The sequence below is a fragment of the Pteropus medius genome, unplaced genomic scaffold, assembly GCF_902729225.1.
Source record: "Pteropus medius unplaced genomic scaffold, Ma_sr-lr_union100, whole genome shotgun sequence".
Lineage (NCBI taxonomy): Eukaryota > Metazoa > Chordata > Mammalia > Chiroptera > Pteropodidae > Pteropus > Pteropus medius.
In genome coordinates this window covers 1444115-1458536 of record NW_024351072.1, presented here as the reverse complement: position 1 = coordinate 1458536, position 14422 = coordinate 1444115, and the positions used below count along the sequence as shown (strand labels likewise).

Genomic DNA, 14422 nt, shown 5'->3' with positions numbered 1-14422 from the left:
GCAAAATTGGCCCCAAGGATACTTTAGTCTGTATCCTTGCCAAGATGAAAGAGCAAACATCCCACAGACAAGTTGTTCCATACACTAACTGTGACCTCTAATCTTCAGAACTGGTAAGTAGAGTTTATTCTATGCAGATAGGAAAGCATGAAACATTACGTTAAACTCACCTTACTCTTAGACCTGTGTAGTTTCTAAAGCCATTGTGAATGAGCCAAGTTGGAAAAAGGTTTTATCCTCATTTTTAACTATAAGTATGATTTTGATGCTATACAATTCTGTTGTGAAACTGATTCAAACAATCATTTAAGTGTACTTTCAGTTCTGGGTATTCTAAAAAATAGTGTCCTGTGGACCAAGAGTTGGCAATTTTTTCTGTAAAGAGCCTGAGAGTAAATATTTTAGGTTTTGTGGTGAATATATAAACAAATAGGCCTGGCTGTGTTTCAATAAATCTTTCTTTACAAAAAAAGATGGCAGGATGAATTTGTCCAGTGTACCATAATTTGCCAATTACTGCTTTGGACCAATAGTTTTCATTTTCTTTTCTTTCTTTCTTTCTTTTTTTTTTTTTTAAAGAAACCTTGAGGGCAGTCTCTGGAGACTTAGAGAAGCCCAAGCAGAGAACTTTTTATTTTTATGATATGTGGACTTTTGCATGAAACAGTTTTGATCAAAGGTTTTCATTTCTAACAAGGAGAAAAGCTTCAAAACCACTGCCTTGGACTAAACCTAAAACTTGCTGCTTTAAAACTCAAAAACAGATGTTTCAGGCTAAACAAACACATCTTTTCACATCTTAAAAAAGGATGACAGTTATATAATGTTGTTAACCAATGTCAACCCAATAAATTTAATTTTTTAAAAGGATGATAGTCGGTATCCACGAGTTTTGACATTTCCAGAAATTCACTTTCTCATACAATTGATAAAAGCATTTAAATAGATAGCTTTAATAGCTTTAAAAATGTTATCAGCTTATCATTCCTATTATATTTTGACTTCTTCTAAATATGTTTAAGGTACCTTAAAAGGTCCAAGAGTAGTTATGGTATGGTATAGTGAAAAAGGTACCAAATTAAGACTCCATATTTGTCTCCATTGCTAGATTGTGAGCTCTTAGAAGACAGGAAGTAAGCTGTCTTCTTCATCTTTGATTTTTTTCTCAGCACCTAGAACAGTACATGACGCCAAACTTTAATTTTTAAGACAAACATAAATTCGCTATTAGATAACTAGGAGAATAAATTCGGGTAGTTTATTTACTTACATCTTTCCATAATTCATAAAGAAAAAAAATCATATCTTTCCTAGTGAGCAACAAAATAAAAAGTTAGTACTTTGAGATACATTTTTATACCTAGGAAATTAGCATGTTTAAAACACATAAAACTAACAATTACTGAATTGTGACAAAATCACATCCTCACAAGGATCCACAGATCCCTTCATTGTCTGCAACTCTGAAATCCAAAAAGCTCTGGAAACCAAAATATTTTGTTTTGTAATTTTGGTAAGTTATTTGACAGTCAAATTAATCTAACCTAAACTTATTTGGCAACAGTATCTGACCTAAACTGAATAAGGCTATTTACTGGTACTTATTTACCCCATATGAATAATCATATGGTTTGCTGCAAGAAATTTTACCATATTTAATTATGCAGTGCTTTCCCTAAACTTCTTGGGGGTGTTACAGATTTTTATAGTACATGGCATTTGGTTTTAAACGAGTCCTCTAGACAACACTATACCTTTTCCTGGTTGCTTTACAAGGAGGAATCTAGAGCCCTATTCCAGCCTTTCTGAGGCCACGCCCCTGGTCCCAACCTACTCTTTTCAGCTGCCATCCTGAACAATACTTGAGGCTGTGCAAACAGCTCAGGGAGCCTTACTGTCATGATGTCAGTGGGAAAAATAAATGTACTTCACGTTCATATAGAAAGCCAATGTTATCACTTTGATGGTCAATGATCTATTGTTTAAAAAAGAACATCTTAGTCTTTTAAAAAATGCCTATTTTCGTTACTGGACATTGGGCAGTCGAGGATCAGAATTTAGTTACCAGCTCTTAGTCCTGCAAGGGTTTCTGCTCAGTATATATTTACCATTTGACTGACGCACATCTTGGCCAGTATATAAGAATTTCTCTCACATTAAGTGTGGGCAGCAACAGCTATTTGTAGAGAAAAAGTAACCAGAGGCCTTATACAGGCTCAGGTTCAGCAATAAATCCATCATTACTCCATGGAACTGGCACACTCTCCACGTATCTCTCACAGACCCCACCCTGTGGCCCGCAGGACCGTATCTAGGGATCTCATTTAGTGATCCTGTAGTAGATAAAGTGCGTTATTCCTGTAACGCTAGAGGTGGTGAACCTGCCTAGGTCCTAGGGTGGGCTATTCCAGGCTCGGATAAATTAAGACGATGTAAATGCAAAGCGTAATGCCAATGTTTCCCGTCGGAATATTCTCTTAAGAAGAAAAGCAAATTCAAAATAACCCTCCTTTGAAAATGCATCTCTTTGGAACTGCAGTAAGTGGGTCACACGCTCTGCTGGACCCCCGCCCCCCCCTACAGCAGAGGTACTCCCTCAGCCGGGGTACCAACGCCCGCGCGCAAGCTCTGGACTCCTCCTCTCAGTAGGTTCATCCCCACCCTTCACGGCTACTTCCGGCCTTCCCCGAACGCCTTTTACGCGCTTGCGCCATTTTGATAGGCTCCTCCGGCAGAAGAAATCCGAGCCCTGCCTCTCTGGAACCGCCCCCACCTCCTCTTCGCCCCGCCCACGCCTTACCGGCCCCTGCCCGAAATCTCGCGAGGATAGGTGCGCGTCCGTATTTTGTGGGCAACTAACTCTCGCAGCTGTTAATTGCCGCTGCAGGAGAAACTGGAGCTGCTGTCGTGGGCGCGCCCGCCCTCCCCCACTGAGGCGAGCCACCGCCTCTTCTCTGGCTCTCCTTATACACCTATCGCTAGGAGCGGCGGCAGCAACAGTCCCTGGACCCAGCGCCGCCTCATTAGGCGACCGCTTTGCCGGTCATTCCCGCAGCCCGGCAGCTGACAGCGCCCCCCTGTCCTTAACCAGCTCTTCACTCCAGATCGTCTGCTCCCTCCCTGTCCTCGCGCGGGACCCGCCACCCCACAGTCTCGCAGGGGTGGAGGACGACAAGAAGGAGACAAGAGTCACCCTTCCAGGCGGCATCGGCCCCCTCACCAGCGGGTGAATCCTGTAAATGGCGTCGGAAAGCGACACCGAGGAATTCTTTGATGCCCCCGAAGATGTGAACCTAGAGGGCCTCTACCCTGTAGGGTAAGTAGCTATGGCCCTGAAGCTGGGCGTCGCGGTTCCCCCAGCTTTCCCTGTGCCTTCCCCCTCTACCCCTCCCAGGTCCCACTGTGTCCGCCACCGGCTGCTCCTCAGTCTCACTCGGGTACTTCAGAGTGAGTCGGGGGATGGGGGATTGCCCACCACGGGCAAACCCATTTCTTTTCCTGATGAACGGCCCCAGTGACTCTTTCAGAGTCTCTTTCTCGTCCAATTTTCTGCGAGGTGGGACAGCTGACGTTCCTGAGAGCCGGCGATTTGTATTTGTGGGGTTCAGAGCTTACCTTTGAAACATCCATTTTGGCCGTGGAGACCATAGATTAAAGGAGAAGCAGTAACAGGAGAACTTACATTTCCTATGTTTTTTCTTTCTTTTGCCGCCAACTTACCTATTCATTTTAGAGGTAGCTGTAACTCTCCCGATTTGCCATCCTGTTTTCGTTGCACAGAAAGTAAAGGAGCGAGGGAAAGGATTGGGTGTTTACTTAGAAAAGTCCTCTAGCTGATGTACTCTAGACCAACAATGTTTTATTAAAATAGCACCTTACTGCGAGGCAAAGGAAATCGAAGACTTGGTCCTTTACCATTAGGGAGAATGCGGTCTTAAAAGGGTAGCCGGACATAAATGTACACCACCGACTACAGGAATACAAATAAGTGCTGAGTAATCTGGTGGTTGGAAAGAGAGCCACAGCTTTGTGCTCTTTATCTAATTCTCCAAGATGTTTTAGTGGTGATTAATATGGGAGATTCTGAGTAGGAAGTACAGTAGTTGGAATGTTTCGCTTGACTGGGACTTCTACTCACCTACTCCTCCACTTTTCAAAGTTGGAATAATGTTCATAGCAATTTCGCCGAGCTCATCGACGGACTTGTGTGGGACTGGAGGCAGTGAAACGTATTTTCCTGCCGCAAGAACTTGAGAATTGGTAAAAATTTGTATGTTAATGTATATGTTAATGTAAGGCACTAATATGGTTCCAAGAGTCAACTTACCCTTTGGAAGAAATACCTCGTTTGATCCAAATAAAAATATCCGTACGTTCTAGAAGTCTTTCTAAAACAATATATAATATATGCCAAAAAAGTTAAAACAACAAAATTAGAAATGTATCGCTGATGTGTGTATTTCTACCAACCTTCATATCACTATTATGGGATTTGGGGATGGCAATGGCCAGTCTTGAGATGGCACTTGAATCTCCTTTGAATTCAATATCAAACAAGTTCATAGCTAGATGGTAGAGGATAGAAAATGCATTAGGTTTCCAAACACATTGGAGTCCCTTGAAATTAAATTTTGTTTTTGTGGCTTTCCCCTCAAAGTAGTGAACTGTCAGCTCGGTTAAACAAGAGACCTAATCCTTTAGTACTTTTGTGGGGTGGGGGGGCGGTGGTGGAAATAGCAATCGATGTATGTGATTGTAATCAATTTAGAACTATGTAAATAGTACTCCTTTCCAATGAATAAAACATTTAATTTTGAAGGGCAGTGTAAACTGTGTAAACTGCCTACTTCAGCACCTGACACAGAGGAAGAACTCAAATGTTCATTCCCTGCTCCTTCCTTTCTTGGAATTAGCAAATTTAACTTCACACAGTGCTTACTTTGGAAGGAAGTATGCAGAACTTGGAGCTATTTAAATTATCTAAACCTAATGAGTCGTTTTGATAGAATTGATAGAGTCACTTCTTCCCTCATGGGACAATATAGCTTCTCAAGCTCTTTGATCCATTCATAGGTGAAAGATAAAAAAACGTCTTTTGGGACCCAGTGTTCTAATTTTAACTCTAACCTGCCCAAATGTTGAGCCTGTTGAGCCTCATGGATAAAACTACTGTGTCAGTCTGTAATTGTCATGGCTCCATCCTGTAATAGTTGGGATTTGGAGGAAAATTAGACTCCTCTGGAGAACTGCATCTGAAAGGAACTAGCAGTACTGGGAGGACAGCAAAAGGTTGGCATCATTAACATTTCCTCTATCCTTTGTGATGAGTTTTGTCATTTGCATAAGGTACTGTGAGGAGACTTGGCAGGGTTACTAACAACCTAGAAATGCAATGAGAAATCTTGATTTGTGGAAACAGATGATGTCACTAGATATCTGGTCATCAGAAATATCTTCTGTCCCTTGATATGAACCGGAGTAACACACCATACAAACTCTAAGAGGTTAACAGACTAAGTTTGGGCACTTTAAAAAATATTCCTTGCTATTGTGTGTTCTAGAGTACACAGACCATTCCACCAAATTGTAGTAAACTGAGTAGGCAGTTGAGAGAGTCATCTCATGTTTTATTGTTGTTAATCAGCAGAATCCAAATACACAATCTGTAAATGTCAGATTCTTAAAATCGATTTTTTCTGTTACCTCACCACCGGTGTTTTCAGCTTTATTCTACTCTTTGAAAGCAAATTTAATACGTTAAAAATCAGCCCAGCTTTTTATAGAAAGACTTTTGATTCCAATGCAGCCTGCTTTTCACAGTGGCAGATCATCTCCACTTGGCCAACTTTGCAATATACATCACATTTATAGTGCTTTATTTTGATAGATATTTCAGAGCAGGTTTCCTTATTATTTCCATTTTTACATACAAGGAACTTTAGGCTTGAAGAGGTTAATGGATTGGCCTAGGAGACAATACTTGTGACAGAGCTGGGATTCGAAACCAATTCTTCAGACTTCTACTTCAGTATTTTTTTTTCTAATACATCATAGCAGCCCCATACTGTTTACGTGCACGCATGCACGTGCTCATAGAGAGTATCGTTCAAGAGATTCTAGAGTAAAATGCTTTAGGACCAATCGAACTGATGCATCTATTTAAAACTAGCAGCCCAAACTTTCATTTTCTCTTGCTTAGAAATTCCCACTCTCTCTTTCAGGAATACGTATTGCCCAGAGAGGGAAAGTGACTTGTCCAAGGTGCCACAGCAAATTAATAGCAGAGTTAGGACTAGAATCCAGATCAGTTTCACAGTCTAGTGTTCTTTCTGTTACCATGCTGTTTTTTGATAAAGCAGGAAAGAGAGGAGGAAGTGTGGTATAGTAGAAAAAAGCCCTGGACTATGAGTCATTTCATTTCCTCATCTTTAAATTGAGATTACATTCTGAGAACTATTCCAGCTCTTAAAGTCTGTCATTGTATTGAGATTTAATAGTGTGCTTTTATTGATAAGCTTTTGTTCTTGGGAAATCTTTCCTTTTTTTTTTTTAAGTTTTTAGTTTAACAAACTCGATGGTATTTGGCACATGGTTCACAAACCATACATTTCAAATTAAATATTTACTAGGTAAACTACACATGAAATGAATGCTTCTGCTAATTTGTGTGGATTATGCATACACATACTAAAAACTGGCACTGAGAACATGTTATAAAAATAAATGTGATGTTTTGAGCATTCTTTATTTAAAAAAAAATTTGTGGCAACTAAAATATTTTTGAGAGTTGGAAGGAAGGATAGAAGGGTAACATTTTTAGAATAGAGAGAGGAATCATTTACTCCAGCCCTCCCATTTAACTGAAAGAAACCTAGGCTCAGAGAGGGGAAGTGACACATTGCTGATTAGTGGCAGACTGGGAACAAGATCCGCTGTCTCCTGATTGCTCACTTATACCATGCTGCCTTGTCTGTGGAAGGAGGGAAAGTATAGCTGGATATCCCTGCTTTAGGCTTCCGGCACTTTGTTAGTGAGGCTCTTAAGATGGTCTACTACCATCTACTGTGATTCTGTTTTTCAGTGGCTTGCCATCAGAGGACATTGACTGTTCTAGGATCCTAACTTTTACCCACTAACTCTCTCCAAGTCAGGATTAAAAATGGTTGTCTTTTATCTTATTTTTAATAATCTAGTTATATCAGATGCGGTCTATCATTCTAGATCGAAGTAATAGCGAAATCTTCATTTTTTTAAGTCATGAGAACTGAAATCAAACTGTCCCAAAGAGAGTTAGTTAGTTGGTCCTTGGTCAGTCTGAAAAACAAAAAGTTGCATAACTGCCTTTGTTGAAAACTTAGCTTCTTACTTTACTTAGGCATTAGAAACATTTCTCTCTGAATTGAAAATTGATACAAGATTCAATAAAAAAATATTTGTGCGATATGGGCTACTTGAGAAAATATTCCTTAAAAATGGCTGTTCATGGGTTGGCATTTAATCATTGATTATATTTAATCATTGATTATATTTAATCATTGATTATATTTGATTGCTCTTGGCTTTGTGGCTTGATAGGAATATGTTTGTAAATGCTGTTTTATCACACCCGTGTAACATCATATTGAAGTTGGGGGAAGACTACTTATGAATTCGTAAATTCAAGTTCTAAATTTAGTGGCCTCCAACTGTCAGTTGGTGACTTACTGGTGACAGTTGCAGTAATATGGAGGTTTAGGGGTTCAATGAAAATCTGCAAACTCCTGTAAACTGAAAACCTTATTCCATTCTTGTGATAACTTACTGCATAAAATGGGGTATATAAAATTTCATTTTTAAAATGTTAACCTAAATAGTTTTAAGACTTGGCAATTTAGTGGTGGTCCTATAGAACAGAAAATAATTTCTAATTGTTGGTATTTGAGACTTATTTCGTAACCTGTACATTATACAACAATCTATGTGTTCCCTTTGGTTCGCTATCTTAACTTTGACAAAATCAAGTGAATGGGCCAGGGAAGCCCCTTGATGAGGCTGTTTGTTTCCTCTTACTCTGCCTGCAATTCTGCTAATTATTTACTGGGGTAGAGGAAGGGAGTGATGGTGGGGGCTTTGGTGATGGAGGTGGAGGTGGGGAAGGTAGCTTTAGCAGCCCATGTAGAGAGCAGGTTATAAGGCTGCTTCCTGAGATAAGACAAATCACACCATTTAGTATTACCTCAAAATTTAAGGTAATAAAAACTGTAGGTACTTTATGATGCCCTACTGATATTTAACTTGAATTGATAACCTACATTTCTGTTTTCTACCCAGAGCTAAGCTAATTTCTACAAATTTTCACAAGGTCTGTACCTCTCTAGCTGTCGAATATTATTCTGCTAGCCAGCTAAACCTTTAAGTGGGTGCTTTCCTTACTCTTCAGAGCAGAACCTTATTTCTTCCTTATTTCAAACTGAGCAGTCTTTGTGTTAGTCTGTCATCTCATGATTCAAAATTGAGGAAAAAGACATAATGTGGACCTCATACCTGATGGAAATAAGACATAATATGGACCTCATACCTGATGGAAACCCCAATGTTTTCCCCCAGTCAGTATACAATTTTTCTTGGTTACTATAGCAACCAGCCTATCAGTTATTCTACCTCTTTTGCCTTCTCTCTAATATTAGGATTACTATATAATCAGGTTCTGCTAAAGCTCTTCAGGTCTTAGTATTTTATTACCAGCTGTAGCTATCTGGCAGTTTACAGTTTGGCATTCAATCAGGGTCAATTGGTTTTAAGTCCACAAAACCTTTTTGTCTCCAAACATTTTAAACATACAGAATTTAACAAGAACACATTTAGGCAACAATTTCCTCATCTAATTTTCTGAGTTGCATTGGTAGTCATTGTCTTGAAGATTGAATGCATTGTATTTCTGGCATTCAGTGGCTATCCCTTTGTTATATCAGCTAGAATAAATTTGAAGATCAAAAGTGAGCATTTAAGAAATATACTTGCAGATGTGATTTTAGACTTTTGTATCATCACAAACTAGTTGAAGTGACGTAAAAGCACCTTGATTCATCAGCAACTACCAAATAAATCTGGCTTCTAACAAAAATGATTTCTGTAGATTGTAGAACGAATGGCCTTTTGATTAATTCATTCGAATTTGAAGAAACTGTTTAGAAATTTAAGAGGAAAGGTTATCTTTCGTTTGCTGCCTTTGAATAAACAGGAAAAGACTGAATAGTTGTACAGGTGTTTATTATAAATCTTTTTATTGAATTGACAATACATCTTTTCCTTTTTTTCTAATTAAAATTATTGGAGTGAAATTGGATAATAAAATCAAATAAGTTTCAAGTGTACAATTCAACAATAGTCATATATATATTGCATTGTGTGCTGCTCACCACTCAAAGTTAAATTTTCTTCCGCCACCAAATATTTGACCCCTTTTACTCCTATCTGCCTCCTCCTCCTCCCCTTCCTCTGGTAACAACTAATCCACTGTCTGTGTCCATGAGTCTCATCTTTTTATCTCTTAAAAACTTAAGAATTCGTGTAATTAAAATAGCTTTAAATTGTAAATGTTTACTCGTCTTGCTAAAAATAAGGATATTGAAGAAATAGAATATATGAACTGTTAGTTTATATATTAGTGTTTGTGTTAGCGTTTCTTTTTGGTGCTCATGCTCATTAATATTATATGGCATAGGGATAATATGTACAATTGATGTATTGGGTTAACTGAATTGGAGGTGGTTAATCTGTTAATGATTTAGCGGATATTGGTGTCTGTTTTTGTACATAAAGTAGAGTTTTAGTCTTAAGATATTGTATGTACTTTTTTAAAGAGTTTATCTTTTCTGAATTAGAAGATTATGTAGTAAGCTGGTAAATTTGTGGAAATTGATTAAATTAAATGTTCCTGCCTTGAATTTTTAATGAAATCGTGGTTTCATTTTAAGACTAGTGTATCCTATTCAAATCTGGTTAAATTCTGATAGTGCCCCAAGGAGAACTTTAATTGCACAAAAAGACTTAAAAGTAGAAAAAGTTTTACTTTTTCCACACGGCCCTAATAAATAATAAATTTGGCCTTCTTTTTAAAAACTTTAAAAAGAAGAGAAGGGGGAGAATGAAAGTTTTTTAAAAGGTCAAGGGCGAAACATAAAATTTTGGAAACTTCTGATAGAAAACTTTAACAAAATTTTCCAGTAGGCAGCCTGTACAGAGCAAGCCATACCTGTGTAAAACCTACTTGACTAGTTGTAACAGACTCTTCTAGTACAAACTCACTGAAATATGGGCATTCTCATGAACCACAGGTCAAGTTTTCTAGAGAACCAATAAATAGAATGTAGAGCTTTATTCAAACCCACTTTCTCAGAAGCAGGCATTCTGGTTATTAAGTAGGCTCAAGAGAGGAGGTAGAGTTCTTTCTGGCATTGCTCTTGAATTGGAAAGACTAGCCATGGATTACTTTAATATCCATAGTCATCTTTTAAATTTGTTCCTGAAAGTTTTTATGTAAATTAGGAGACTGAGAGAATCATCTTTTTGTTTATTAGCAGTAATATTAACAATATGCATATGTTTTTAAAAGCGCTATTTTAAAGTTTGCTTATCTACCCATGTGAAATTGATATGGCAGGTGGTTTGATCATTTTCCCCAGCTCCGTTTCCACCCCATTCACCCCCAGCTTTCTCCTTCCTAGCTTACCCAATGTCATTAGTAAAGAGATTTTCTAGGATAACTTACTGTGCCTTATGACTGAGAAGAAACAGTGATGGATGAAACATGGAGAGGTCTTTGGGAAGGAATAAAGGAAAGATTCCTTAAATTGGATATAGTGGATGCATTGGTAGGTGGAATTAGTGTCACAGGTGGGGGTAGGTTATTGGGTTAGTGGAAGATAGGTGAGCAGAATGAATAGGTGGCTTGATAAAACTAGTACCTTTGCTGAGTGAAAGTGAGTAGGTTTGTCAGTATTTTATAATTGGTATTTTATTGTTATTGGATTGGCTTTAAAAATTAAAAAAGACTGAGATCAGTCTTTTTCTCTTTAAATGAACTTTACTATCCCTATTTTGTCCCAGGTCACATAGCTCTTGGCTATTGACTTTTAACCTTTGCTTTATTTCCCAGTATAGAGAGATGTGCATAGTAGATGTATAAAAGTGAAGAAAAGTTTAAGTGGTGATAGGGATGGTGTGTAAGTAGCCATACTCTATGGTATTCCACTTCTCTTCACAGTGCCTTCTACTTTGGAACTTCCTGTTTCACTCAACTACCCCGCCCACACACACACACACACTCATAGCAGTTCCTATGAGTGAAGAAGGAGAATATGGGAGGGGACTGATACAAGGCCAGTGGTTTGGATTTATATTTATGGGACCTTTGTAACTTGGGAACATCCTGTACTCAGTAAATATTAAATGTTAACAGTGAAGCCTTGGGAGGTATTGCCAGTTATCCTGCAGTCATATCAATTCTTTGTTACCAACTTTTTTCTCAGGAATAAATGTGTTCACAATAAAAACGTATTATAGTCCTACATGTTACAGATAACAAATGATATTGCCATACTGTTGACTAATATTGGGCATTAGTTTTCAAAGTACTTTTATTCACATTATCTCTTCCGATTATCCTGCAGTGAGAGAGAGGACAGTTTTTTTCTGAGATAGGTAAGACAATTATTCTAATTTTGCAAGTAAAAAAAACAGCTCAGAGTGGAGCCAGCAAAAGTGAAACCTCAGTAATTTGTGGTAATTAGATGATGGCTTTGAATGGAGATGTAAAACAAGGTCCTTGCTTACTTTCTTTTTCTAAACTATAAATATTTGCGATATTATATTTTAAATTATTAGAACGATGGGGCTAATTCTTCTGCCATTTAGGAATGTCTAATTTACTGTTTAAAATAATAAAAGCAGTATTTTTATGTTCTTCTTTTTAAGCTTTGATGGAATTGATTATGGGCCGGTAGCTAAGTCAGAAAATGACCTTGCTGCTGAAAAAGCTGGAATCCCAGGCACTGCTAACTGCATTTCAAAGGGCATATTCTTTGTTCCTAAGAGAAAACCCCTCAAGATGTGAACCACTGCTGATTTGGGCTTCTGTGCCTCATGGAAAAGTCTTGATCCCAGATTTTTTTTTTTTCTGTAACTGTTTTGTAGATTGTTGTCAGTTGTTTAGTTAGGCCACAGTGTTTGGTTTTTCGGTGTTTTGTTTTGTTTTGTTTTGGTATAACTCTGATTCACATTTTGGCTATAAGCCACTAATTGGAAACACAATGTTTCTTTCTTTTTTTCTTCCCCTCAAAGGTGTTTGCTAGCAGTCACAATCAATACATGTAGTAGTTATTGATATTTTCCACCTAATTAAACCTCTCTTCACCATCAAATTAATGGGAAAAATGTATTCCTACTAGTTAGGTAATTAGAAAAATCACATCAGTAATTACTATTTAAGATATAAATAAGATTGAATAATCTTTTTAAAATAAATAATAAATTTGGCCTTCAGAATGTTTTATGTAGGTAAGCATTCCTAGGTAATTTGAGTTTTTTCTAGAATGTATATCAAGTCTTTAATACGTATTTCATTAAAGAACACAGAAGTAGAAATTCAAATACATAAAGCATATAAATAGTATTTATAAAATAAAATGTTTAATATTAAGTCTTACTGTGATGTGTTTCTATTATTCATGGTATCGAGGGAGAACATGAATAATTAAAAGCTACCAGTTATACCAAAACCTCAGTTCAGTCATTAGTTTTCAACTACCTTTCCCATGAAACTTTTTATCAGATAATAGTGAAAGAAAAATTTTAATTTGAAAAAACAAAATAAATGGTTTGGTTTGATTTTTGTTCCTCTGCCCATCTTTAGTGATGAGCAGTGAACTCCAGAGGAGAAAAGCAAAGAATCTTAAAATCTGTGTAATCAGTTCACTGATAACTTGATTTATTTAATTTTTTTAAGGAGGTTTGTGACAGATCCTTTAGAGCTCAAATTTTTATTTAGGGTGACCTTAGAAGTTATAGGTTTTTACTTTTTAAGATTAATACACCATTGGATGTTTTAGATAACTTACAAAGTCATATTAGCACATTAATTTGATAAAGTTTCTGTAATATGGCCTGTAGCCCAACATCTTTTTTGTTTACTTTTTAAAAAGTAAGTTACAAAGTGATTTAGCATAATTGCATTAGTATTGACTTCTCCAGGCAGTCATAAATTTAGTTATCTGTTTCTCTTGTGATTTTACTAGAAATTACTTTAAATCATTAATAGATGTGACTCTTCTCTACCCCACTTTGACAAATTGGGACATTGTGATATAGGTTCCCTACCTTGGAGTTAATGTTTTAATGTAGGTATTTATCAAATGGTTATAAACATACAGAGTAGAATGTTTTTAGTTTAGAATTATTGAATAGGCCAAGAGAGCTGTTATATTTTTCTTATTTTGTTAACAAATAGATTATCAAGCTGTTCTTACAGGAATATGGCATAAAACTACATGAATTATGTAAATCAGTTTTGAAAAATCAGGTTGTCATTTTAGGCAAGAGGCAAGATGTAGTTGCTTAAAGGTCCACTTTAAGCTTGTAATTACTTTATATGTGACTAGATTTATATGTCATTCTAAAGTTTCCTTTGATTTTATCAAAGATCATTTGAAAATATTGCCACAAAACCTGCTTTCAAAGAGCCATTGTGCCAAATTTTCTCACCATCTATTTCTGTTAATATCATTTATAAAATAGTTATTAGATATTTTAGGTATATTCTACTTCTTGGCTTTCATAGTATTTAAAACAACAAAATCATCTTTCAAAGGATAATAAAAGTAGTAATTTACATCTTGAGGATTCAGTTAATTCCCTGTTAATTGTCATAACTATATTCTTGGCTTTTTGTTATTAATCTTATTAAGAAACCAGTATTGCCATTTATCTAGGGAAATTCGAGTGATTGCTATTTTTTGACTGCCTAGTTCAAACATGACATTTAGGTTGTACTGGGAAAGTAAGACTCGTTTGTGATCGCTTAGCACTTATTTTTTTCCTGCTCTTCCTAGACTTTTCAGGTTTAGTTGGCATTGTCACTCTTGGTAGTAGTCAGCCTAAACTAGGGCTATGAGAATGGGTGTGGTACTGCTTCAAAAGATTTGAGTTTGAAAGGCCAGAGATGATTTTTGCTTAGATTCCATTTCTTTAATTTGAGTACTGTTATTAGGCTGAAAGTGCTGCTGGACTCCCTACCTTCTATGGGGGGTTTTATGCTCAGCATATAATCTAGTAAAATTTGACATGAGAATGTAACTAATTAGTAAAATCAGTATAATTCATTTTAATTCCAATGAATAATACTGTATACCAATTTTAAAAACTATGCACTTAGAGCAAGATTTAA

General features: G+C 36.9%; 1 protein-coding gene across 4 annotated transcripts in view; it reads left to right on the top strand.

Annotated features, from left to right (window-relative positions):
* The first annotated feature begins 2840 nt into the window (after positions 1–2840).
* The window catches only part of WDR44 (WD repeat domain 44), a 130364-nt gene continuing 118782 nt past the window's right edge, over positions 2841–14422 (top strand). For 3 of the 4 annotated variants that reach the window (XR_005648589.1, XM_039842506.1, XM_039842504.1), the window contains exon 1: positions 2842–3316. Coding sequence is in view for 3 of the 4 variants with exons in the window: in XM_039842506.1 (XP_039698440.1) it covers positions 3240–3316 (77 nt within the window). In the remaining variant the exon portion in view is untranslated. Of the gene's footprint in view, positions 3317–14422 lie in introns of all 4 variants that reach the window. The other variant, XM_039842503.1, reaches the window with a different exon arrangement.